Raw genomic sequence first — 25980 nt, 5'->3', positions numbered from 1 at the left:
GGTCCAAAACCGACAAATATCCACAGTGCAAAAAAAGGGTCAGCTTCCACAGTGGAAACACAAGGGCCCGTTTTGAGTGGAAAAAATTGGTGTGTCCATGTTCCGTTTTGGGCCTTTTCCTGTCCCAGGCACTATGCCCATCTACACAAGTGAGGTATTGCTTTTATTGGGAGACGTGTAAGAACATAGAATAGTAGAAAAATAGTTTTTACCAATTTGATTACTCTGCATTTCTGGCTTTTATTCAGGACGTAAACCAAGCCGTTGTAGCCCCTGCGGTGCAAGGGCGGCCCCCATCACTTCAAGAAGCCCCAAATCCTTCAGCATTATTTTGCATTACATTACTGCAACTGTAAACCAAAATGTCCTTTGAAACACGTGATAGTATGGGTAACCACAAATTCAGAGGTGTACAAATAACCACTGTTCCTAAACTCAGTATCCTGTGTACATTTCAGAAATACATGAGTTTCCTTCACACCCACCTTTCATTAGTTATATTTTGAGATATGAATTGATATAAAGTCCGCACACAATGAAAAATCATTACAGGATGTATCTCAGTTGTTGGCTCTGAGAATCGCGCACTCCAGTTCATAGGGTATTCAGAATTTCGTGTACTGTTCAGACATGTATAGCTTTCCCAGAAGACCCATGAGTGTTACATCTGTTTACACTACAAACAGGCTGAAACCACAAAAATTAGGACAACGTATTCCCTCTGAGAAAAATCAAATAACAGTGGGAAAAAAATATATACTTTTATACAACACCGTTGGTTTCTGAAAGCTGGGAGGATGGTGAGCCTTGCACTGCAAACCTTTTGTTGATACCATTTTTTTACAAAAAAAAAAAAAAGCTTTCTTGCACAGCAATTCTTTCTTCACCCCCCCCCTACAAAAAACACACACAATTTATTTACATCATGGATATTGTCTTGGTTCCCGCCAGGGGAATCTGCAAAGCCTAGAAAGCTTTACATCCCTCATAATTTTTTTTAAAAAGACGCAAATTTGGCTTGGATACCTTTCATGGAGAAACAGTTATGAAGGTTTAAGCACGAGCTACCCCACACATCCAAAAAAAGCGCTAGGGTGGTAATTCAGGGGTGGATACCCATCAGTCAAGTGGTTACGAATATTTCACTGCATGTTTAAGCCATATGTCTTTTACTAGTAAGACCTAAGGACAAGGGTTTAAAACTAGTGAAGTGAGAGAAAATCTTCCAAAATAAATATGCCTGTAGAAAATATAAGTAGGCTTTGGGGTACAGTGACAGGAAGGTACGGAGAGGCAGACCAGTGTGCCACCGCTTTATGATCTGAGTTTACCTTCATACCGTTTTCAGAGCTACAGATGCCAATTTGTTGCCAATCTAGGTAGGGCTGACTGAAGTCGAAAAAGAAGGTGGTTAACTCTCAGATCTCTGAAGGCCATTTCCATCTCTATCAGCTCTAGATCTAAAAGCAATGTTTCATGATGAAGTGTAACATAGCTAGGAGTACAGAGCTGCCAAATGATGTTTCGCTCAGTGTGCGGTAAAGTCATGTAGGTGCAAAAATTGGCTGATCCCATCACAGGTTTACAAGGTTGTCCCCCTACTCCGATTGAGTAATGCTGGGAATTAGAGATTTCACATTGAATTCGGGATTGTGCTTTTGGGAACACGGCACTGATGAGCTTAAGGCCCCAGAAACTGTCTATGCAGTATTTCAAAATTCAGAAATTGGCCCATCGTTTCCGCCTACGAGTAGCCCACAATAGTGCAAATAACTCTTCAAATTCAACATTAGGATGCTGAAACATCTGTGCCTCAAGAATGCACCACTTTGTGAGCTGTTTAGGACAATTTTTTCCATATCGTTTGATCTTAGTAGCATACTGTGGTTTTACTATACATGGATGGGTTCTGTGTTGTAAGACACTCTTTAGTGGAGAAATTAATGAAGGAGAACAATGAATAAACATAACAAAGAACGCAACATTCTTAACATAATTACTATTTTCAAGTACAAAAAGAAATTGTGTTTGCTGTTACTTGGCATCAGCAACAACATATAAGCTCCAGGACATTCTCACTACATGGGCCTGGAAAAACGTACACACCCATTCTTGGATTGGGCTTAACCCTTCGACTTCACTTGTGAGGTATATTTCCTTGAAACATTACCATGAAGGCTCAAAATGATAACCAAGTTGTCTGTTCTCCAAAATCCTATTTACCGAAAACAGTTTATAATCACAGTGTAAGACCTCGCCTTCTCCCTCCTACACAAGCGACAACACCCTACTCGTTGATAGTCCCCCTGTAGGGTGCTCCATTTGCCACAGGTCACCTTTTTGAATAGTTATTTTTCCACCCTGAAAGAGCTACATTGGCCACAAGCATTGACCAGTATCACCTCGAAGACCTCTGGCAGCACGTGTGAGGGAGTAATACCCTACAATACACTGCATTAAGCAGAAAACATAGGTGGATCCTGAGAGTTTCTACATTCTTGTTAAGGCCTTTCTTATTTACCTTAATCTAATCACACTGATCACTAATGAGTAACATAATAAACAAAACCTTCAGTTATATACAAATATGTTTTAGATTGTGGCACCATTGGTTAAATGACATTTTTTTCTATTGCTGGTATAATGCCCCTCTTCAAGAGACGGAATAATTCCTTGTGGCTGTAATATAATGATGCACAACATTAACACCAGAATTATACTAAGATATGTGCATACAAAATCCGCTCTATTAAAGAAGGCTCGCCATGTTGAGGTTTTTTTCCTTCTTCTCCACCAGCCTCCAATTGCCTCACACTACAAGATAGTTTCTCATATTCCCTAGTGTGTGCTCAGACACCTTTATAGCTTATATCCTATGCACACTTATACATGCACGCACACCCAGATGCTCTTATAGTGCCCGCGTTGGCAAGTCAGTCACCACAAATAGCAAGCATTTGCTTTCTTTGTCGCTTACAGCCCACAAGGAGGAGCAGATGGCTAAAAGCTGACAGCAGCAGATGATGATGATCCAGGTGCTATCGAATGCACCAGCTGATGAGGTCAGCAATGTCACGACCATATCAGGTAGTTCACTGGTACCCATCGATGATTAAAGATATGTGGACCCCTTTCAGTCTTAGACTAAAGTTTCTGCTCTTACTTGGCAAGGAAATGAGCAGGTCAGGGAGGAGTAGATCTCATAAGAGAATCGCTTCATTTGATATACAATTCTGTCAAAGAAACTCCATAAATATTTGTCTTTTTCGTTCTGTTTACCATAAAAGCTACTGAACATCAAACAGAGTCCAGACAAGCCCCTCTTAAATACATACGGGCTACATGGCTTTTAAAAACAGAAAAATGAAAGCATGTTTACATACTTCCTTGCATTCTGGCAACACCAACCAACTACAGTAAGCATGTGAAGAGTAAAAGATCAACATGGAAACTCATCTCGGCAGATGGACTTCATCATTTCAAGCAGTTGGCTTTGGCATACAGAGCTTCATCAAAAACAAGTAGCACAGTCTGCCAGGGTGTGAGCTTGCAAAGGCTAACACAATATGTGACTGCATTTCCACAAAACATGGGTATCCAATGAAACTATTAATAGTTTCTAACATTGCCCCGTAAAAAATGTACTTGTATAGTATGGATGTACTACTTACTAGATTTGCACTTTGAGTATGGGAGCAAGAAATCAAGAAAGTGATTATGCTTATGTCACATTTAGGATAATTTATTGCCCCCAAAAAATCTTTAGAAATGTTGGATATTCATCAGGTAAATGGTATATTAAATACTGCTTTTCTTGTGCAGAATTGTAATCCTTAACGTTTTGGACTAGGAAAACTAGAATTCTTCTAACAGGAGATACCTTGGAAACAAAACTTTAAACTTCATATGAAACCAGACTGCGAATATGAATCAGTCAACTTTCCCAGTCTGTTCCTTAAAAGTTCACTGAAGCCACAAAGGATGAGGTTTGTGGCAGCCACTGGGAGAAAGGATGGAAAACAGTAGGCACGTAACACTTTTACCTGCGTCACCATAAGTCTATGCACTTAATGTTCACCATCGTGAATCTATCCCATTGTAGTAACTGTACATGTCAAGGACAAGAACACAGAATGTAATTGTTAGTATTCACAGAAGCCCCTCAGTTTATCTGTTCCCACGCTTACCTATAGTGGAGATCAGATTCCGCAGTCTACAGGGTCTCAAATGGAGTGTTGTATGTGTAACTAGGTGTCTACAGGCCTGAAATAATCACTTGGATAATGGCAGTGATATGAAGGAAGGCATCGTCTTTTTCGTAGTGGCCTTTGCCTGTTTGTGTGTGTGCTAGAGTTGTGTCTTCGCATTGATTCTGCATTTTTATGTTTCTCTCTATTGTTCACACTGAAAAATCTGTGAACTTTCTGAATGTTCACTGCGCATGTATAGTCTCTGGAACACTATAAAAGAAGTTGTCTTCCCCAGTTTTGTGGTTCCTTTCAAATTACAACCATTTCTCCGACACACAGCTTAGCAGTTCTTCATTCTTTTCATGGCGTGGGGCTTGAGTTCCTCATCAGCTCAAACTTCTGGATGACATCTCAAGCTTTCACTTCTGTATGGACATTTTCTTGGGCAATTGCAGTAATGTTTTCTAATAATTTTGTGTGGTTTCTTCTGGGGTCTTTCCCTTACTTCAGCTTCCTGCAAGTTACCAAGTTTCGTCTTGATTATCCTCCGGAGAACTGGTGCTACTTGCTCTTTGGCTCCTTCAACATATTGGGCATCTGTCTTGAGTCATATCATCGCATAGGCTACCTCTAGTTCCTATGCACAAGTTACTACTTGTGTAACGATATATCTGTAAGAGACATTAGTTAGTATTAGATTCCTTACCTTAGAATATCCCCAGGCGTCAGACTGGATCCGGAAATTTTTGCGTAGCAGCACCCTTGCGCGTCGGTAGGCGTCGTCTGCGGCTCCGCGTCCGTTGTCGGCGTCGTGGGCGCCGTGATGACGTCGTCGGAGTACTTAGACGCCGCCTCCGCGTGCTGACGTCAGTTCTTAGACACACCTTTTCCGCGCCAGAAACGCAGAGCCATGTTAAAAACCAACACTGGTGCCATTGAAACCAGGGCCCTGAAGGGGAACAACCCTAACCCTAGATATTGGTTCGCAGAACGGGGAGGATGGGTGGGTCGCTAATGTCTCTTACAGATATATCGTTACACAAGTAGTAACTTGTGCATCTGAAAGAGACACGTTAGTATTAGATTCCTTACCTTAGAATAGATACCCCAGCAATACCAACCCCGGTGGTGGGTCTGCGAACCAATAATCACACCAGAAAGTCCTGGAGGACGGAACGGCCAAAGAAGCCATCCCTCCGGACTTGGCTGTCCAGGCAGTAGTGTCTTGCAAACGTGTGCAGCGATGCCCACGTAGCTGCCTGACAGATGTCTTGCAAGGGCACACCCCTGCCCAGGCAGTGGTAGTCGCCGTTGCTTGGGTAGAATGAGCCCGCAGTCCAACCGGGGGCTCCTTCCTAGCCAAGGAGTAGCATGCCTGGATACACAGGATGATCCACCGGGAGATGGTCCTCTTGTGCACCGCTTTCCCCTTCTTAGCGCCCACGTAACCAACAAAGAGTTGGTCATCCACCCGGAACTGGCGTGTGCGATCCAAGTAGAACGAGAGCGCACGTTTTGGGTCCAGACGGTGGAGCCGCTCTTCCTCTTTAGAGGGATGCGGTGGCGGGAAGAAGGTTGGCAAGGTGATAGACTGCCCGATGTGAAAGGCCGTGACAACCTTGGGCAGGAAAGATGGTTTGGTACGAAGCACCACTTTGTCCGGATGGACAGAAAGGAAAGGTGGAGTACAAGAAAGAGCCTGGAGCTCACTCACTCGCCTGGCAGAGGTGATGGCAACCAGGAAAGCAGTCTTCAAGGTCAGAAGGCGAAGAGGACAGTTGTGAAGTGGCTCAAAGGGAGCGCACATCAGGAATGTTAAAACCAGGTTCAAGTCCCACTGAGGCATCACAAATGGAACAGGAGGAAACGTGTGAGTGATGCCCTTAAGAAATCTGTTTACAATAGGGGACTTGAACAAAGAAGGCTGATCAGGTAGCCTAAGAAAGGCTGAAAGGGCAGAAAGGTAGCCCTTGATAGTGCCCAGAGCAGAGCCCTGCTGGGCAAGGGAAAGAAGGAAGAGAAGAACCTCCGAAAGAGGGGCAGAAAGAGGATCCACGGCCTTTGCTGTGCACCATGCCACAAATCTGTTCCACCTGCAGGCGTATACCGACTTTGTGGAGGGACGCCTGGCTGCCAGAATGATGTTACAGACTTCAGGAGGCAAGTCAAATGGCCTCAACTGTCGCCGCTCAATCTCCAAGCATGGAGGTGGAGACTGGACAGGTTCGGGTGGAGGACCGTCCCCTGCTGCTGCGACAGAAGGTCCTCCTGAAGAGGCAGACGAACCGGGGGATCGACTGACAGACTGAGTAGCTCTGGATACCAGTACCTTCGAGCCCAGTCCGGAGCCACAAGGATGACTTGGGCCCGGTCGCGCTTGATCTTCTTCAGCACTCTGGGCAGAAGTGGTATAGGCGGAAAGGCGTACAACAGACCGCAACTCCACTCGCGACGAAAAGCGTCTCCGAGCGAGTGCCGCCTTGGAAATTCCAACGCGCAGAACTGATGACATTGCGCGTTCTCTTCCGTGGCGAATAGATCTAACCAAGGCTCTCCCCATCGCTGAAAGAGGCCTTGCGCCACGTCCGAGTTCAGACGCCATTCGTGATCCATCATGCACCGACGGCTGAGCTCCTCCGCCTTGGCGTTCAGAGAACCTGCCAGGTGTTGAGCCACCAGGGTCACGCCCTGGCGTTCCAGCCATTGCCAAAGGCAAAGAGCCTCTTGACAAAGGATCCACGACCCCACCCCGCCTTGTTTGTTGCAGTACCACATGGCGGTGGTGGTGTCCGTGAACACCTGCACTACACTCCCCCGGACAGAGGGGAGGAATGCCTTCAGTGCCAGACGAATCGCCCTGAGCTCCAACAGGTTGATGTGGAGCCGGGTCTCCGCTGGAGACCAGAGGCCTCTGATCTCCGCCTCTCCCAAGTGGCCTCCCCAGCCCTGGAGGGACGCGTCCGTCACAACTACGTGCTCCGGTTGGGGAAGGGAGAGGGATCTGCCGCTGACCCAATCGCGGTCCGTAAGCCACCACTGCAGCTGTCTCGCAGTGCCCTCCGAGATCAGGACGTGGTCGGATAGGTTGCCCTGATGCTGGGCCCACTGAAACTTCAGGTCCCACTGCAGAGCCCGCATCCGCCACCTGGCGTGATGCACCAGCAGGATGCAGGAGGCCATCAGCCCCAGAAGCCGCAGCGTCAACCTGACCGAAACCCGGGATAACGGCTGAAAGATGGGAATCAGAGCCTAAATATCCCGGACCCGCTGTTCGGGCAGGTAAACCCGAAACCGCGCCGAGTCCAGAACCGCTCCGATGAAGAGGAGCTTCTGAGAGGGACACAGGTGTGACTTCGGCACATTGTTGGAGAACCCCAGCTGGTGCAGGAGGTCTGCCGTCGTCTGGAGGTGGCTGACGACTGTCTGGGGCGAGCCCGCCTTCAACAACCAGTCGTCGAGGTAGGGGAAGACTGAAACCCCTAACCTGAGCAGATGAGCTGCGACCACCGCCATCACCTTCGTGAACACCCGTGGGGCGCTGGTAAGGCCGAAGGGGAGCACGGTAAACTGAAAGTGCTTGTGGCCCACCATGAACCGCAGGTAGCGCCGGTGGGCAGGCAGGACGGGGATATGAAAGTAAGCGTCCTGCAAGTCCAACGCTACCATCCAGTCTCCTGGGTCCAGGGCAGCCAGGACCTGAGCCAGTGTCAGCATCTTGAACTTCTCCTTCCGGAGGAAGCCGTTGACGTTCCGTAGGTCCAAGATAGGGCGTAGGCCCCCTTTGCCCTTCTTGGGTACCAGAAAGTAGTGGGAGTAGCAACCACACCCTACTTCTGGCCCAGGAACGCGCTCGATGGCCCCCTTGGCCAAGAGGGCCGTAACTTCCTCCTGCAGAAGTCGCAAGTGATCCCCCGATACACGGTGGTTCTGCGGTGGCATGGCTGGAGGAGTCGCCTCGAAGGGGAGGGAATAGCCCCTTCGGACGATTTGCAGCACCCACCTGTCCGACGTGACAGTGCGCCAGTGGAGGTGGTGATGGCGAACCCTGCCTCCCACTGGCGTCACATGGGCCTGAAAGCACGGACTAGGAGGGTTTTGAGGCGGATGCTGCGGGGGAAGGTGTGGACTGACCTCGCCGCTGCCCCCGACCACCTGGACGGCGGTTCCCACGGCCGCCACCGCGTTGGGTATTGCCCTGCGGTGCGTGGCTGGCGGCACATGTGGGCGCACCCCTTCCGTGGCCACGAAAGGAGTGATAGGCAGCCGATTGCTGGCGCTGGCCCGAGAGGCCTAAGGACTTGGCCGTAGCCCTGGAGTCCTTAAAACGCTCAAGCGCATGGTCTCCCTTGTCGCCAAAGAGGCGACGGCCATCGAACGGCATGTCCATAAGCGTGTTCTGGACATCTGCCGAGAAGTTGGGGGACCTCAGCCAGGCGTGGCGTCTGACCGCCACCGTCGTTGCCATCGCTCTACCCAGCGAGTCAGTGGTATCCAGCCCACACCGAATGGAATACTTGGCTGCATCCCGGCCCTCCACAAGGGCTTGGCCGAGTTTGGCCCGTACCTCCAACGGAGACACTGGCAGCACTTCCGCGACCTTATCCCACACAAAGTGGGTGTAACGTCCCAAGAGGCAGGCGGTGTTAGAAGACCGCAGGCCTAGGCTAAGGGATGAGAAGATCTTCTTCCCATACTGGTCATACCTCTTGGATTCCCGGTCCGGGGGGGCGGACGGGAATGCGGTCTGGGAATTGGAGGCCTGGATGACCAGGCTCTCGGGGGTAGGGTGGGAGGACAGGAAACATGGGTCGCCCGGGGCTGGGCGGTGGCGCCTGGCCACGTTCCTATCTACGGGCGAACCCGTAGCGGGCCTGGACCAAGTGCCCAGCAGAACGTCGGTCAAGGCCTCATTAAAGGGCAGCAGAGGCTCGGCCGAGCTTGACTGCGGTTTAAGGACCTCAGTGAGGAGGTTAGTCCTCACAGCCGCGACGGGGAGCTCAAGGCCCAAGGCCTTGGCAGCCCTCATCAGCACCACACTATAAGTTGCCACCTCCTCCGATGCCACGGAAGGAGGGGAGACAAAACCAGTGTCTGGAGAGGTGTCCAGGCCACTGGCCTCCCCAAGGTCTCCTGCCCAGTCCTCATGAGACTGACACTCCCTGGTCAGAGGGTCCTCAGACCCCTCCCAGTCCTCTTCATCACCCATCTCCTGAAATGCAGGGTTCTCATCTAATGGGGCCTGTTCGTAGAGATGGAACTCTCCAACCGGCGTCTGAAGCGGCGCCCATCGGGGCTGTCCCGACGCCGGAACAGGAACGAAGGTGGGACCGGGGACGGCGCCACCTGAGGCCGGCGCCAGAGGTGACACCTGAGGGTCCGACGCCGGGGAGGTTGTCAGATCCACCGGCGACGAACCAGATCCCGAAGGAGGACCAGTGGCATCCTATGGCGCCGGGCCCGAAGGCGTCGGCGGCGTCAGGGCCGAAGCACCCGACGGCGTCGGGGCCGGAGCCGCCGACCCGCTAGGGCTCCCAGACTGGTCCGCTGGGCCCGAAGGCGCCGCGGAGCCCGTCGGAGGAGAGAGTTTCCTCTTGGCCATGAGAAAGCGCTCGATCTCCTCCGACGGAGCCGCGTGGGCGGTGTCACCCGAACCCCCGGCCGCATCGCGCGAGCGTCGGGGGGAGTCCGAGGAGCGATGACGCCGCTTGGACTTCTTGTGCCTCTTACCTGACGACGACTTCGACCCGGAGGAGTGCGGCCTATTCTCGGAGCTGTGGTGGCTCCGAGCCCGCGACCTGTCCCTCGACCTCCCATGGGATCGGGACCTCTCACGGCGCGGGGCCGACTGCCGGAGTTCGAGGCGCCTACGGGACCGCTCCCGCCTGGCTTTCGAAGAGAGGGCCCGGCAATCGGAGCAGGCCTTGTCGTGGTGAGGATCCGTGACCGACATCAGCCGGTCGCAATCGTCACAATGCTTGAAGCCGGGCATCCCTAAAGGCACCGTTTCGGAGTCGAGAGACTCGAAATAGCAATCAAAAAGGATCAAAAAGTTAGTCAAAAAGTGACTAGGGTTACTGCTTTTTCCAGATCTGCGCTTGCTGGCGCGGAAAAAAGAAGACTGACGTCAGCATGCGGAGGCGGCGTCTAAGTACTCTGACGACGTCATCACGGCGCCCACGACGCCGACGACGGACGCGGAGCCGCAGACGACGCCTACCGACGCGCAAGGGTACTGCTACGCAAAAATTTCCGGATCCAGTCTGACGCCTGGGGATATTCTAAGGTAAGGAATCTAATACTAACGTGTCTCTTTCAGATTGGGAGGTATTCTTCAAATCCATGAAGGTTGCCACTTCACATCAGTCTTTGACCCGGACATTCTAAAAGATAGTAGGGTCAAGGATATAATGCTCACTCAAAGATTTATGCTAATTTAACGAAGATAGAAAATAAACAATGGAGGATAAATGGGTGCATGTAGAATGCCAAAAGCTACAACTTTTATAAATAAGGGCACATTCCTCACACAATCAGAGGAAGCTGTTGTAAAGCTAAAGATGCTACCACAAAGAGTTCCAAGTATACTTCACAGAAGGAAGCAAAGCCACTACAGTGAAATACACTAGCTAACTGCATTTTTCAAGGCAAGCATCTAGAAGTAAAGAAAGGAAAGTTCCAAGAGCACCTTCTTGCTGCAACTAGATTGACAGTAATAATCCCAAGACTTGGAGAATATAGTTGATAGGGGAGGTGCGAGTGAATATGTCAGGGATTTAGCAAAGTCAAAGTAGAAGCTTGGAAGAAGAAATAACATTCAGTAGTTTAAGAGATGAATGGCAGGTGAACGTTGGAGCGATGCGAAAGAATGATAAAATGGGAAACTAAGGGATCGTTAAGGAAAAAGGATGATATTGGGAAGCAATCAAGTAAACAATAAGGAAGGCAAACAGAAGAACGAAAAGGATAAGGAAAGAAGGAAGAAAATGAAAAATGCTGATATAGCTGGAAAAAACGTTGAAAGAAAAAAAGGAAAAAGAATGGACAGCAAAAAGGAATTTAAGAAGGAAAGAAGATAGCAATTCTATTCCGTGACATCACAAATGTCCACGTCATAAAAGTACTGTGATGCCCTTTAAAGTGAATCATGTTAAAATGAATTGCAGTGGGGTGCACACAATCTATAAAATAGATTATGTAGAAATTACCATATGACCAAAAACAAAATTACTGATAAATAACTCCGGTAAAAAAGACAAGGTTTCAAGAGCACGTGCACTAAAACACAAGGTAACGCCCTTCCTAATTATGAAACCAACAGAATCACTACATGCACGCTCCTCTGACATCTACGATGTTACTTATTATTTCAAGCAACGCGAGTCAGAACCACACAAATGCCATACCCTCAAAGATGGCATCTGTAAATATGCATTTGACTGTAAAGCCATGTCAGTGTATTATCACCGTAACATTAATAGAAGCGCAACCTCTCCACAATTAAGCACTGCATGTGCTAACTGCCTTACGCACAGACTATCCCCGTAGGACACAACAGCAGGGTGTCGAACAGCATCTCCAGGCATAAAAAGAGTGCAAATGTAAATGTAAATGTAAATGTACATGGATTTGTATAGCGCAAATCACCACTGGTTTCTAAGCGCTTGCTTAGGGAACCCGTCCTGGTATTCCCCTGTGAGATACCCCGGCAGGGTATCCGCAAGGTGAAAGCCAGGCATCCCGCCGCGAGGGGCCGTTGTGGAGATTAAGCAATCTATTGCCCAGAGTCGCAGAGTGTGAACCCATGAATCGATTAGGCACCGGAGCGAGAATTGTCGAGTCCACGGACATTTTAGGACTCAAGACCCCGCCGAGCCGGGAATTGAATCCTGGTCCCAGGCTGACCTCTGCTTCCAGGTCTGCCTCCTCTAACCAGTGAGCCACACTTCTCCATACATTTTGACGGCATAGGCATAGTCATTAATATAGTCCCCACGCTCAATAAAAGAAGCACCACCCCCATCGCCCATCATAACCCAGTACAAACACATAAATAAGGAGAAAACGTAATAGAAGATATAGCTTGATTGTGATGCTTCTTATGAATTGAGAAGTACACACTCATAATTCCAGCTTGACTATTCGGAGCACTTTGGCACTTAAATTGTGAAACTGAATGTAAATGTTTAAGCATCACAAAATGCAAGAATAAGATTGATTCCTGCCTATTGTTTTTTATAGTTTTGTTCCCTCTCCAGTTACAGGTACAATTCACCTATAAAAAGGTGAGAGTGCTATTTAGCACACGCAAGAAGAATGGTAAGTGCATTACTTACTCACGCACACTACAAAACAGTATGTGTGCAATCTCACGGTCCTGGAGAAAGCCCGACGACCCGACTGGGCACCCAAGGGCTGAAACATGTCGACCACTCATGTTTTTAAAATAGGAGCAATAGAACAGTGACTCTTCTATTTACTCACCACTCCTCTTTTTAGCCTTACCCCATCATCAACCGATTAAAATTAGTTCTGATAGATGGAGGTAATTTTAGACACACCTTACTCCCACTAATCGCTACTGTGAATAACAGTTGCTCTCCCTCCAGGTTAGATGGAGGTAATTTTAGACACACTTCACTCTCACTATCACTAATCACTACTGTGAATAACAGTTGCTCTCCCTCCAGGCGGAGGACAGCAAACCAAAAGACCCGATGATGCTTTTCACGTAATAACGCTTGTGGAAAATCAAGATATACCGCACCAACGGCTTCAATATGAATGAGGGTTTTTAAAGGAGGCAAGAACCCATGACCCTGGTTATAAACAGGACAAGTAATTCATGCTCCATTGATTACCTGCCCTTTAAAGGGAATCATGTTAAAATGAATTGCAGTGGGGTGGACACAATCCATAAAATAGATTATGTAGAAATTACCATATGACCAAAGACGAAACTACTGCTAAATAACTTGGGTAAAAAGGAAAAGGTTTCAAGAGCACAAAAACTGAATTGATATGCAGGATTCTGAAAAGCACTGCCAAATGAAAGAAAGACACCTCATACGAACCAGCTTGGCACTCAAACCTCAGGATATCATGAGCACGTGATTGGGAATAAGTTATCGCAGGGTCATGATCTTCACAACACAGAATCTTGAAACAAGAACCTTCGCCACTGAGCTGCTAGTTCAACAACAAGAGTGTTAGTTTTAAATTTGTTTTCAAGTTTTCCCCACTCGATCCCTGTTCATGATATGACCAAATTGTGGTATTTTCACGCTCTACATTGTCCAAGAATTGTCATGAGGTGACGAGATAATATCTTCTACAAGATTATGTCGAACAGTGGTGTCTTGACTATTTAAATAATACGTCCAAAACAGAAGGCGACAGTAGGCCAACATGGATTGGTAGAAAAGCACCAGTATCCGTGTTAGCCTATCACTATTACAAAGTGTTAATAATGATTTATACCAAGCTGAGCAAAGGACTTCACTGAAGACAAAATGCATGTCCTTCCAGAACATGCTCAACTTCACAGATTTTGTGGTAGGCATTTTCTAACAACAAAATCCATGTATTATTGCGACTGTGTGGCGTTTCCAAATAGAATAGAAAAGTGAAAATTGCACCTTTTTATTCAAACCCAGTGGAAAACAGATGGACTGAAAGCAGAAATTCTTGTTTTCTGTCTCGGTTGGTCGGCCAATTTTGAGTTTTATAGTAGTCATGTAGTGCATTATGCCATAGGAGACCTTAAAACCCAAACAGACTTCATTAAACCATGGTGCACTTTGAAACTTGAAGTGCTGGTGAAATTACGGTTGGCATTCCAACAGCATACAAAGTCCAACGAAGACATTCATACATTGGCTTTAATGTAAACTAGTGTCAGATTCACGGTCTCTCTCACATTCCACCCTGTGTTCTGGCACAAGCAAATCTTAATACCAGAGAACCCTTTGCTTAGCCCCCTCGGAGGAGAGGTTTGCAGTGTCCCGGGATATGCTTCATCACTGTTTCTTGGCTACCACTCTGTTTTAATCCGAGGCAACTCTGTTTGGAAAGAAGAATCCCTTCAGCCCTGAGCCCTAAGCCAATGTTTAAATTGATTGTCCCCTGAATCTCCTTTTAAGTAATGATCTACTGGTGCACATTGATGCAGATGTGGGGCACGCACAAAAAGGGAACACATGCCACTGTTCCATTACCCTTCAAGTGTTCATGTTATTCAAAGAGTATGCATAAAGTAACCTTTGGCCTGGATAAGGTGAAAAGCAATCTAATACATGTAAGTAAGGAGCCTGTACTTCGGGTTCAGCACTCCAGACACGACTAGAACTACATTTGACTACAGCACTTTTTAGGTCGAGTTCAGAGCCAGCGCACATGCGCTGCTCTGCAAGATGTATTGTAGAGGAGTAGGGAATAGAAGCCCTGCCCACTCTCCGCCCATTTTTGCCATTGGCTTGGTCAATGTCCGTCCAAAATGCTGGCTTCTGATTCATCAACAGGCTTGTTAGTCCCTTCTTAGTACCGCCTCCTCTTCATTTGTCACCTCCCATGGCGACTGGCCCCTTTAATTCGGTTGTTACACGGTACGTGTTATTTTGACTGTGAACACTATTTTCTTTAATAAGGTCCTCCTACTGCAGGCACAACAAGCTTTGCTGCCTTCTTTACTCTCTCCTCCCTCCAGTTGTCTGTGCCTTCTCCCCCCCTCTTGTACGTGCCTTCTCCCCTGTCCCATTGTCCGTGCCTTTTCGCCCCCCTCCCCTCGCTGGCCCTCCTGTTGCCCGTGCCTTCTCTCCCCCCGCCCACCCACCCTCCCTCCCTCCAGTTGTTCGTGCCTTCTCCCCCCATTGCCCGCCCTCCCTCCTGTTGTCCGTGATGCCAAGGTACACTCATGATCACATCTTTTTTTCATGTGGTTCTCGGCATCTCAGTAGTTCTCTTTTATTGATACGTAACGTGATACTGTAACTTTTTCAATTGTTGCTTTTAGCATTTTCTTTGACTTTTTGAACGGCTTGGTTTTTAAAGTTGAACATGCCAGATTCTCAAACATTACACTGTGCTGGGGCAGATTTTTCTGTGCTGGATTTGGTCACTCAGTGGATTAATCAATCCACTCTTGGGATCTTTTTGGCCCCTGGGTCACAGGTTCAATCCTCGTGGGCCCACTCCACCTTTCATCCTTATTAGGTCAATAACAAATACTACTGTGTTGTGTGGCAATACCCATTATTTATTTATTAACAGTCCCCAAAAGACGCCACAATGAGTTAACAAGCTTTGCGCTTTTATGTCAACGAGAGAGTAAATGACAGCCACTTTTAGCTACACATATTCTCACATATTGATGGCCGGGACTTTAATCCAGGTACAATGTTACAGCAGGTTGGGCTACATAAAGCCTCAGTGCTGTACTGCAAAATGTACTTTAGTGTGCTCACTGCCATACGGCTTTCAACGCTTTGAGGGGCTGAAGCGCAATATGAATGCTATTCCAGTAAGGCTGTCACTTTGAGGCGAGAAGGCCCACTCCCCTTAAATTTGGGTCAGAGAGAGGCCCCTTGGAGGCGTGCCCCGTACCGTTGCCAAACTTGCATACTGACCAGTTTCAAATGGTTTCTACTGCAGAAATTTGCAGTGTCTTCATTTTGATACACATTGACTTTATATGCCCTCCCCTCACTATGCAAGGTTGTGGACCAGATGTTACACTCCATCTACAAGGCAGCACGGAAGTCGACAAGATTGGGCCTGAACCCGTCAGCCTTCAGACCACCAGGAGAAAAAGACCTGGGCTCCGTGTCCATCCAGAGTTGTTCACACAAGCAAGCTTGAGCAGGGGTACTTTAAGGCATGGCCTGTTACTAGACTGGTTCGGTATTACATAAAGTGGTAGAGCCACTGTAGCGCTATGCTCCCACCTTTGACAGTGGTTGTGATTTTACACTGAACCTTTAATGGAATGTGCTGTTTTCGGTCAGAGGGGTAACAGACCGTATTTGTTGAAGTCTGCAAAGGAACTACCCACACATACTTCCAACAAAACAAAAACAATACAACACAACCACAACAAAAAGCATATTGCAACTCCATGTCCTTCGTAAATGTTGGCTTCTGATTCGTTAACAGGCTTGTTAGTCCCTCCTTAGTGCCACCTTTTCTTCATTTGTAAACTCCCTTGAGGACTGGCCCTTTTACTTCTGTTGTTACATGGTGAGTCGTTTTTTGGTTTGTAAGCGCTATTGTCTTTAAATAGTTTTTCCTACTGCAGGCACGGCATGCTTCCCTGCAACATTCAGCGTGTCATGCGAGCTTTCACTTTTTAAGCAGCCCAGGAAAATGGCAGCCACTTCTTTGAATAGGTCTCGCATTTACAAGAGCTTGAGCTATTGCCATCGTACATGACAATGCTTTTATTTGTGTGTTAATTATCAAAACATATAAATAAAAGGCATTGTAATTTACAATGGCAATTGCTTTAACTCTTGCAAATGCGAGACAGATTGCATTACAAATGCTTGTTCCCATAAGGTTGAGGAACGTGTTCAAGCACAGTCCCCATAAGTGTTCTCTGATGAAGTAAATTGAGACTGGAACTTAGATTATTTGGCTAATAAGGCAAAGCACCACACAAGGAAAATGCCAGCTGGTACAAAGAAGCACTAATTGCGGTGGAAATTACGTTCCAGAAGATGCATTACTACTACGTCATTTTTTGCTGAAACTCTGTTAACGTCTGTCAATCCATGCTCTAGTGAAAACCCAACACCACAGTTATGTGGATTTTTTTTTACATTTGACCAAGAGCTGCTGTACTTACGTCATCTTCTTTGGTTCCACCCCAGAAATTGGTCCCTCCAGCGTAGCTTGGAATGTTTAATACAGCTATTCCCTGAAGGCTGGGCAGAGGAATGTACTGGCCATCACACTGGAGCGCATAAGAATGAAAGTAGGAAATTAAGAACCATAAAATGGCATTTGAAGACAATGAGGAGATGTACTACGAAATAATGCAGGCATACAGAAGCACAATGCGCTATAAACAGGGTTCTAAGGCACTGACAGTTAATAGCACCATTGCTGTAAACAGTCGCAACATTTGAACCTTTTGAAGTTGCATGTAACAAAAGAGTGCAAAAAAGAAGTTGTGGCTGAGGTCTACTAAAAGTACAAAACTGTAAAGGTAAACATTAAAAAAGTGTACCACTACATTTGTAAATTGTACATAGATGTACACTATCATTTAGCCTAACTGCTACTCCCTCGATAACACAAAACCTTTTTTCCCCTCTAAATATTATATGCCATTTCATCTGGGGCACTGTCCCGTGTGCCATTCTTCACACACCACTTTTTCTTATGCCATCACTTACACCTTTCATTATAATGAATGAATGAAAGTATTTATAGAGCGCACGGTGGCCAAACGGCTTCCTGGCGCTGAGAGCTCTAGTGAACAGAACAGACAGGGCCAAGGAGTTAGCAGGGGTAGGCCTGGGCAAACAGGAATGTTTTTAGCGCTTTACGGAAGTGTGAGAAAATGGGTATAGAACGCATAGAAAGAGGGAGGGAATTCCAAAACCGGGGCGCAAGGACAGAGAATCTGGTTCCACCAGTGCGAGTTTTACGGAAACGGGGAACAGTGAGGAGGGCAGAGGAAGATGATCGGAGGGTGCGAACAGGGGTGTGAGTAGAGATCAGAGAGTTGATAAACGCCGGAGCAGAGCGGTCAACAGCCCGAAAGACAAGGCACCCTAGTTTGAACAAGGATCTCTGCAGGATAGGTAACCAGTGGAGGGATTTGAGGACAGGAGTGATATGGTGAGTTTTGGGGAAGTGAAAAATAAGACGGGCAGCCTGATTTTGGATTGCTTGAAGACGGCGAGTTTCGTAGGCAGGGATACCTACGAACAAGCTGTTTCCATAATCAAGGCGGGAAGTGATGAGGGCAGAAATGATAATTTTAAGAGAGTCAAGAGAAAAAAAACGGGAGATTTTTCGGATCAGCCGGAGGGAAAGAAAACAAGAGGACACTACAGCACTGACCTGGCCGTGCATAGACAGGTCCTGGCTGACCTTAATGCCCAACGTTTTAACGGAAGGAACGGGGGTGGGAGGGGGACCAAGAATAGGGGGCCAAAAAGCGGAAGACCAAGGGCTGGATGAGCCGCCAGTCAGGACAAGCTCAGTCTTGTCTGGATTGAGCTTGAGGTGATTGGCGCTCATCCACCCAGAAATGAAAACCATAGTGGAACGAAAAAAAGATAGGGAGTGAGAAGAAGAAGAGAGATCAAAGACGAGCTGGAGGTCATCTGCGTAGTTATACATTATACTATCACTAAACAAACTGTATCCCAATCTTAACACCAACCCTAACCCAACACCCTCGCCACGATCTTCTAGTCTAATCCTAAATCTGCCTCTAAAGTTAATCAAACTCTAACCCAACCCATTCTCCCAATCTTAAATCCTACACTTTCCTTAACGGGTACACTATATTTATATCATCCCTAACCCTATATATTACACTTAACTGAACCCCCTAAACAGAATCTAAACCTAAACTTAACCCTATCCCTAATCTGTGCAAGTCTTCAATAGTGTATATTTTTGTAGTAAACAATTATTTTCCTACCTTTTTAACTACACTTATTTTAAATAATACCTCTTCAACCACTGTGAATTACTCCAAACACAGAGAACTGATGACCTAGAACATATTCTATGGTCAAAGACTAGGGATTGAAAGAGAACATGATAAACAGATTTAAAAAGCAGAGCCAGACTAGATTTGTCAACAATGTGTCCCAGATGGAACTGGGCTACACAAACATTGGACCAGGCATGATGAAATGCGGTTTTAAGGAATTTATACTAATTATTAATTAGTTCACATGGCCTGAAGCCTATTACAGGAACAGTATTCAACTTGGAGAAATTTCAAATGTAGAAGTAAATAATAGCTCTAGCGCATTTGTAAACTTCCGGCACCAGCAGAACACATAAAGCCTTATGTAAAACAGTTGCAACAGAGACGATTTCACAACGCTTTGGCACACAAGCATCAAGCCATAGCTCACACTAAAAACATCAATGTATTTTATTGAGATTGCAGAGCTAGTAATTGGTACAAAACCTACCAGGTTGTCGTACCAAAAATCTAGCGGGCTATTTACATTTGGTGGGCGAGTGACCACGGTCATTTTACAGCAGAGTCATCAGGTCCCATCTGCCCAGCCCAAGACAGTTCAAGAACACTCTAGTAGGAATGTCACAGAGTATTTAATTACATAATGCATCCTAAACTCTGGGCCATACACTCAGGAAATGGAGGATGCAGAATAACACATCAGGAAAAGGTGAGAAGTGGCAGAATCACTCTTATGTTAACATTTAGAACTTTACAAAAATAAAGCTCAATTCCAGACGAATGGTATGAACAAAGAGATATAAAACTCACTCAAGTCCAACATGAGTCTTCAGGATGGGAAAAAGGTTGTGGCTACTCAAACGCAATAACCTAGATGGAATTTTGTGTTGGTGTGAGCAATCACATATTTATTGGCTTTACACCATAGCCATGATTTTACACCCTAGATGACAGTTTGGCTCCTAAATCATGAGTGCGGCCTTGGGCTGCTCTAAATTAATCTCAGGCTGTATTTACAACTCCACCCTCATCATAGCTCAGTACCACTGGGCCATGACACGTGATAGCCTTTTTCTTTTTAGTAAATGTATTGGGTTGTAACTACTGTTACTTCCTTTCCCTCAGCCCAATATTTCTGCTAAGGAGAGGACACCTCATAGGGCAGAGGTCATGTGCGCTACCTTAATAAATACTTTGAAGACCATTAACCTGACTGGATTGCCCATAAAGACTCCTGCCTTCGAGACTCCCGCTATTTTTTTCTGGCTGCAGACAGACACTGTGGAATTGGATAATAGTCTGTGTTACCTACCTTAGCTTTATTCTGGTCTGGTGCAGAGCACAGCCATTGTAAATGTGGGTTTCCCACTGGACAACAGTAAGACATGCTGCTTGGAGTGTGCATGCATAGAGGAAATGTTACTGCAGGTTTCTGCTGGACATAGGCCTCAGCTGACTCGAGGGGAGTGAGAAAACAATAGTTTGCTGGCCAACAGTAGGGGTTCCTTGTCTTGGGCTCTTCAAAGGCACATCTCAGTCACAAGGTTCAAGTTTGATGCATTGCTTGGACCACGGAGGGGCAGGGAGCTTGCTGGATGCGAGCCCATAAGTAACTCGGATGCATTATGGCCGGGGCTTACACTACCGCTCTATGATCTGGTTGCTAGACAAGGTAGATGCAATGCATCTATTACCTAATTACTCTGACTGTGCTTTATATTCTATATCAGTATGCGCAACATCCATTTGGAGTGATTGTCTGGTCTTTAAACATTATATATGCTTTGGTAAACCAAACAGCAGTCTGTGAAGAGTGAGCTTTTATTGGCTCTTAGAGGTAGGGGCAGGGGTGGTTGCATTTTCTTTTGCTAGATGGGCAGTACAATACCTGGAGCAAAGTAAAAAATGATTTACTTACCAGTAATGAAAGCATTTCATTTAATGACCATGCACGCAATACTTTACTGGAATTACAAATCCATTTGCAGTGTACCAAGAGCATTCAAAAAGAAAAATGTACAATTATTCAGGAAAGTAAAACAAAACACACATTAACACATTTTTTAATTGGATTAGCACCTATTCATTAATTAGAACACATTGAAATAAAATACATCCAAGCTCTCAGCAAATATAACAGTGCATATCAAATGTGTTTGTCCAATATGTTTTACTCTTCAAATAAATGCAACCCCGGGCAGTTCTAGTCCCTGATGTCCACATCCTGCTAATTGGGTGGCTGAGCTACTGAAGTGGCTGCCTTCGCAATAGAAGACAACACCGTTTTGCGATTGGCTGGCAGTCGGCCAGGTTTTGGTCTGCAGTCAGCTGTAATCAGAAAGGATTTCAAAGATAAAGCCTCAAGAAAGTACTTTTCGGAGACTTGCATGATCTCTCATTAGTTTTACTGGGAGAAATCGCTCATTTGTCCAGGGGGTTGAAGAGTGTCAAGATTAATGCAGTGCTGATGAATTACCTGCAGGGCCAGAGCTACAGCAACCAGTCCTCTTGGGATTGGATTATTGGGAAACATGTCACACTGTAAATGTGGATGTTGGGCAGATGCAGTATCATAACCTGGTAGGCAATATTCTACACCCTAGGCAACATTAATTTATAAACACCTTTAATTGTTTTTCATCTACAAATTCTAATTCTTTACTGATGTCTTGAAGGGCACAACATTCACATGCGTGGTAGTAGTAAAACGATGAGCGTAAAAGCGAATGAACCAGCATGTTCTCATCCAACCCTGCTACGTATCCGAATCATATGCCACCCCAAGATGTAGCCATGCTGCTGCGATACAATATGAAGGGTGCACTGGTTGAATGTTTCAAAAGGAGCCCAAGATCATCTTTATATAGAGAGGTACATGAAGGACCACATAACTTTGACTGGGTACCATGAAACTTGTGTCCTTCATGTATAGCTGTGTTATCTGCAGCAATGAAGGGCTGAGCCAGTCTCAGTAGGGGAGGGCCTTGCAACATACGGTATTTGTTGACTGCCTCCAACCGCATTAAAGCAAGCTCAGTTATAGGCTCACCGGGGTTCAGGGTGAGGGGTTCTTCTAGTGCTGCTCTGGTCTCTGTAGCCCCCAACTTCAGCTATAAGGTCAACTGGAATGTGTGGATAGAAAGGGTTGTGGAATCAGGGCAGGAAAGGACTTGGCTGGGGACTTTCCTGACTGTGAATGGGTTATTTTTAAGTGCCAACGAGTAAGCCATCTTCCCTGTAGGAATTTTCTCTATGTAGCAACAGTATATTCATTTCCTTCCTTGTGTGTTCTTGGTAATTTTCTATTGTAGCACCCTTGACGTACATACTTTCTTTGAGGAATTCTAACATTGTTTTGCTGTTTTCCTCACAAACAACGATAAAGTAACCCAGGAGTATGTTAACATGAGACTCCAAACTCTACAAACAGTAAACTTGTATAGATTTACTTAATACTGTTTTTTCGCAAGGACTGAACCAGCATCAGTGTATGCAAGCCATTTTGGTGTGCATAAAAACAGTTTGTAGCAGAACTTATTTGTTTAATGAAAATACCATAAAACTATATTTCAATAGATTGTGAATGCATTTTAAAGCTCAATTGATTGCTGATGAACTGCCCTCTGGCTCTTTTCCTAAAGCTGGAAACCCTCTGACCAAAAGTGACAATTTAATGTTGCTTGCTTTGCAAAGGAGAATTCTGAGCTAAGCGTTTATTCCCCTGGGTATCTAGAGTGCCAGGTTAAGTCTTGGACACCATTGCTTAGGAATAGTACATTCACAGCTTCTAAAGAAGGATACATTTGTCTGGGCTTAGAGTTTAACTTTTAAAGGTCATAGAAAGCCAGTAATTAGCACAACCATCTTGAGACAGGACGTTAACCCTGAACTGTAATTAAACATAGCAAACGATCCTGAAGCCATATAGAGATCAATGGGAGACTGGATAGCGGATTCATTTTTTTTATTTTAATAGGATATTTTTTTATTACTAGCTTGAAATTATAAGTTTGGCACCTCTATGTTGCCTGCCTCAAATAGGAATGTGTCAATAAAGAACTTGGGCCAACAGTGTATATATTTTAATGTATTTGATTTATTATATAGGCCCTACAAGGCACACATCCTAGGAGCGCTTCACAGCGTACAAGTTCACCAACAGGCCTCATCATGTCAGACAAAACGTTCAAAGTGTGAGTACAAAACAATAATTCACAATAAAATAAGCGGATGCGCGTAGCGGGTGCACCGCCGGCGCGCCAAAGGCGCCAGACATGCTGCTAATTTTGGGAAATCTCATCTTACCTATTCCCAGAAGGAATTGTTAGCAGCTAGAACATTGTCCAGGAGTTTTCTAGTCCATAGGCTAGAGGATTTAGAGGGTCCCTTCAGCTGCAAACAGTGCGGGTTTACATCTATTGTCCCAGCAGACGTGCAGGACTGCCCTCCTCCCCCAGGCAAAAGTCTGATAATCTTTCACCTGAACTGCCGCTCATTGGTCAAACATTGAGCTGATGTTTATGACCGTCTGGAAACCGAAGCGCTGGATACCCTGTTCTTAACTGAGACCTGCCTCTCGGGAGACACAAGAGGTGGTGGCATTGCGGCTATTGTGAAAACCGGCTACTCCTGCTCCTTCATTAAACAGCCCATTGTAGGCTGTGAATGTGCCTGTTTTAAAATCACCTTTAATCCCAACTACACTATGACTGGGTTACTGATATATCGCCCACCGGGCCCATCCAAAGCCTTTAGGTGAAGCATTCATTGATACGGTCTGCACCTTGGCGGCAAATTCTTCTAATTTTACGATCCTGGGATCAATCAGCCGCTGGATAAGCTGAATCCAGCTAAGTGGTTCCTCAATCGTATGTCCAAATCAAATCCATGGTACAACGAAAAGCTAGCGTTGTTGCGAAAAACTTGCAAAAAATGTGGAAGATCCTGGAGGAAGGACTTCGACCCTCTAAAGCGCACTATCAGGATGCAGTAAGGATCTATCACAAAGCAATCCATATTGAACGCGCGGCTTTCTATGCCTTTAAAATTAGTAATAGTACTAATCCCGCTAAGAGTATTTTCTCCATTGTGTCAGATCTAAAAAATTCAGAAGGAGACGGCTGGCCCATTGATCTCCTCGAGTCAGCAATGTGAGGAACTTGCCTTATTCTTCTCAAAAAAGATAGAATACATCTATAAAGGCTTTCCCATGATTGTTCTGGACTGCCCTGAAGCATTTAGCAATGGTACGTTGAACACCTTAGAGGTTTTCCCTCAGACTGAACAGGACCGGTTACTCGCTCTCTGTGCAAAAATTAAATCGGGATCACCGGCTGATTCTTTGAAACCTGACCAATTTAGGAAAAACTTACCTACCATCTCTCCCCTTCTTGGTCAAGTGATCAACAAATCTCTCAGTTCGGCGGTTGTACCTACAGCATGGAAACAAGCTAGAGTACTGCCATGGCTTAAAAAACCTTCTCTGGATGCCAAAAAAATTGAGAATTTCAGGCCAATCTCACTGCTCTCTTGGACTGCAAAAATAGTGGAAGCATACATCAATTCCATTCTTTCAGAGCACTTGACCAGCAATAATACACTCGACCCCTCGCAAAACGGTTTTCGTGCGGGCCATGGCACAGAGTCAGCGCTTCTGGAGGTACAAGAACATCTCTGGGCAGCGTTGGACGCAGTACAGACATCGGCACTGATTCTTTTGGATCCCAGTGTCGCGTTCGATACTGTGTCCCATGCCATCTTGCGCCGGTTGAAAGAGGCGGACATCGGTGGCCTTGCTATGAAGTGGCTAGCGTCATTTCTCTCTGACAGGACCTATCAGGTCTTTGCCCCCCGTTTTTTTCATCTACCTTTCCCATCAAGCATGAAGTACCACAGGGTTCCTCTCTGAGCCCTCTGCTATTTAATTTGTACGTACAACCTTTGGCTGTCTTTGCCAAGAGCAGAGGACTGACGGTGGTTTCCTACGCTGACGACACGCAGCTGGTGGTGGCACTATCGAGCAACTCCAAGGACGACGACGCTAAGTTTCAAGGTGCCGGTTGGATGACAGCTAATTGCCTCAAGCTGAACGCTAGCAAGTCGGAGGTGTTGCCGGTGGGAAGGGACCACAGGTTGTGGCCTGAGCATTGGTGGCCCAGGGACTTAGGCGCCCCTCCCCCTCCCAAACAGGTGGTAAAGAACTTGGGGGTATGAATGGACTCCTCGCTCAGTTTCCAGACACAAACAAAGAAGGTAGCGGGCACCTGCTTCAGTCTACTACACGGGCTTAAACCCATTCTAGGCTTCCATATCACCCTGACCAGACAGCTCATTATTCAAGCATTAATTATATCCATTCTTGACTATGTGAACTCCCTGTACTTAGGGGCAAACAAGGCAGAAATACAAAGGTTACAGAGAGTTCAGAATGTCGCAGTCAGAGCTCTTTTGGGCTTGCGTAGAGTCTGTTCGGTGTCCGGCACTATTTGCCGCCTTCATTGGTTGCCCGTGGCTCAACGGCTCGAGTTTAAGGCCCTCTGTATAGCCTTTAAAATTCTGAAGCTCGGATCCCCCAGCACCTTGACAGATTTGCTTTCTTTTTATGTTCCTTCCTGTCAGCTTCGGTCCATGGGCCAAAATTTGCTGGTGGTCCCTCGAGTCAGGAAAACGCGGGCCGGAGGTTGTTCTTTCCGCTATAGAGCGGCAATTCTTTGGAAAGCTCTGCCCCTCCATATTCTTGGCCTCAACAATCTCACTGATTTTAGGAAAGCTATTAAAACTTTTCTTTTTCCTACTGTGTAGGCTGCTGTCTGTGGCAACGCTACCATTTCTGCTGTTAGCGTCGGGACGCCCCTTGGCTGGGGCAGCTGTCACGCTCTATAAATGCTTTAAATAGAAATAGAATAAAAGAACAAAATATATGTACAATAAATCATAGTCAACAAAAAAAAGGAGATCAGCGACTGCATAGGACCTATGCAATATAGCACTCAAAACAGTTCACAGGAACTCAAACAAGAGATTAGGTAGCTCGATGGAGGAAGGAAGGAAATAATAGGTAGGATGGTTTTACTTTAGATCGCGGGTACTCCTCGTACGGCCCGCGGCCCGGCAAGCCTTCCT

At 46.2% G+C, this 25980-nt stretch overlaps 1 protein-coding gene across 3 annotated transcripts in view; it reads right to left on the bottom strand.

Annotated features, from left to right (window-relative positions):
* Positions 1-25980, bottom strand: part of DGKH (diacylglycerol kinase eta) — a 681607-nt gene that overhangs the window by 107806 nt on the left and 547821 nt on the right. For all 3 annotated transcript variants that reach the window (XM_078657279.1, XM_078657278.1, XM_078657277.1), the window contains exon 21: positions 17029-17136. In XM_078657279.1, the coding sequence (XP_078513405.1) occupies positions 17029-17136 (108 nt within the window). The remainder of the gene's footprint in view (positions 1-17028; positions 17137-25980) is intronic.

The sequence above is a fragment of the Lissotriton helveticus genome, chromosome 8 (assembly GCF_964261635.1).
Source record: "Lissotriton helveticus chromosome 8, aLisHel1.1, whole genome shotgun sequence".
NCBI lineage: Eukaryota > Metazoa > Chordata > Amphibia > Caudata > Salamandridae > Lissotriton > Lissotriton helveticus.
The sequence above is the reverse complement of the archived record's forward strand: the minus strand, read 5'-3'. Positions and strand labels throughout refer to the sequence as shown.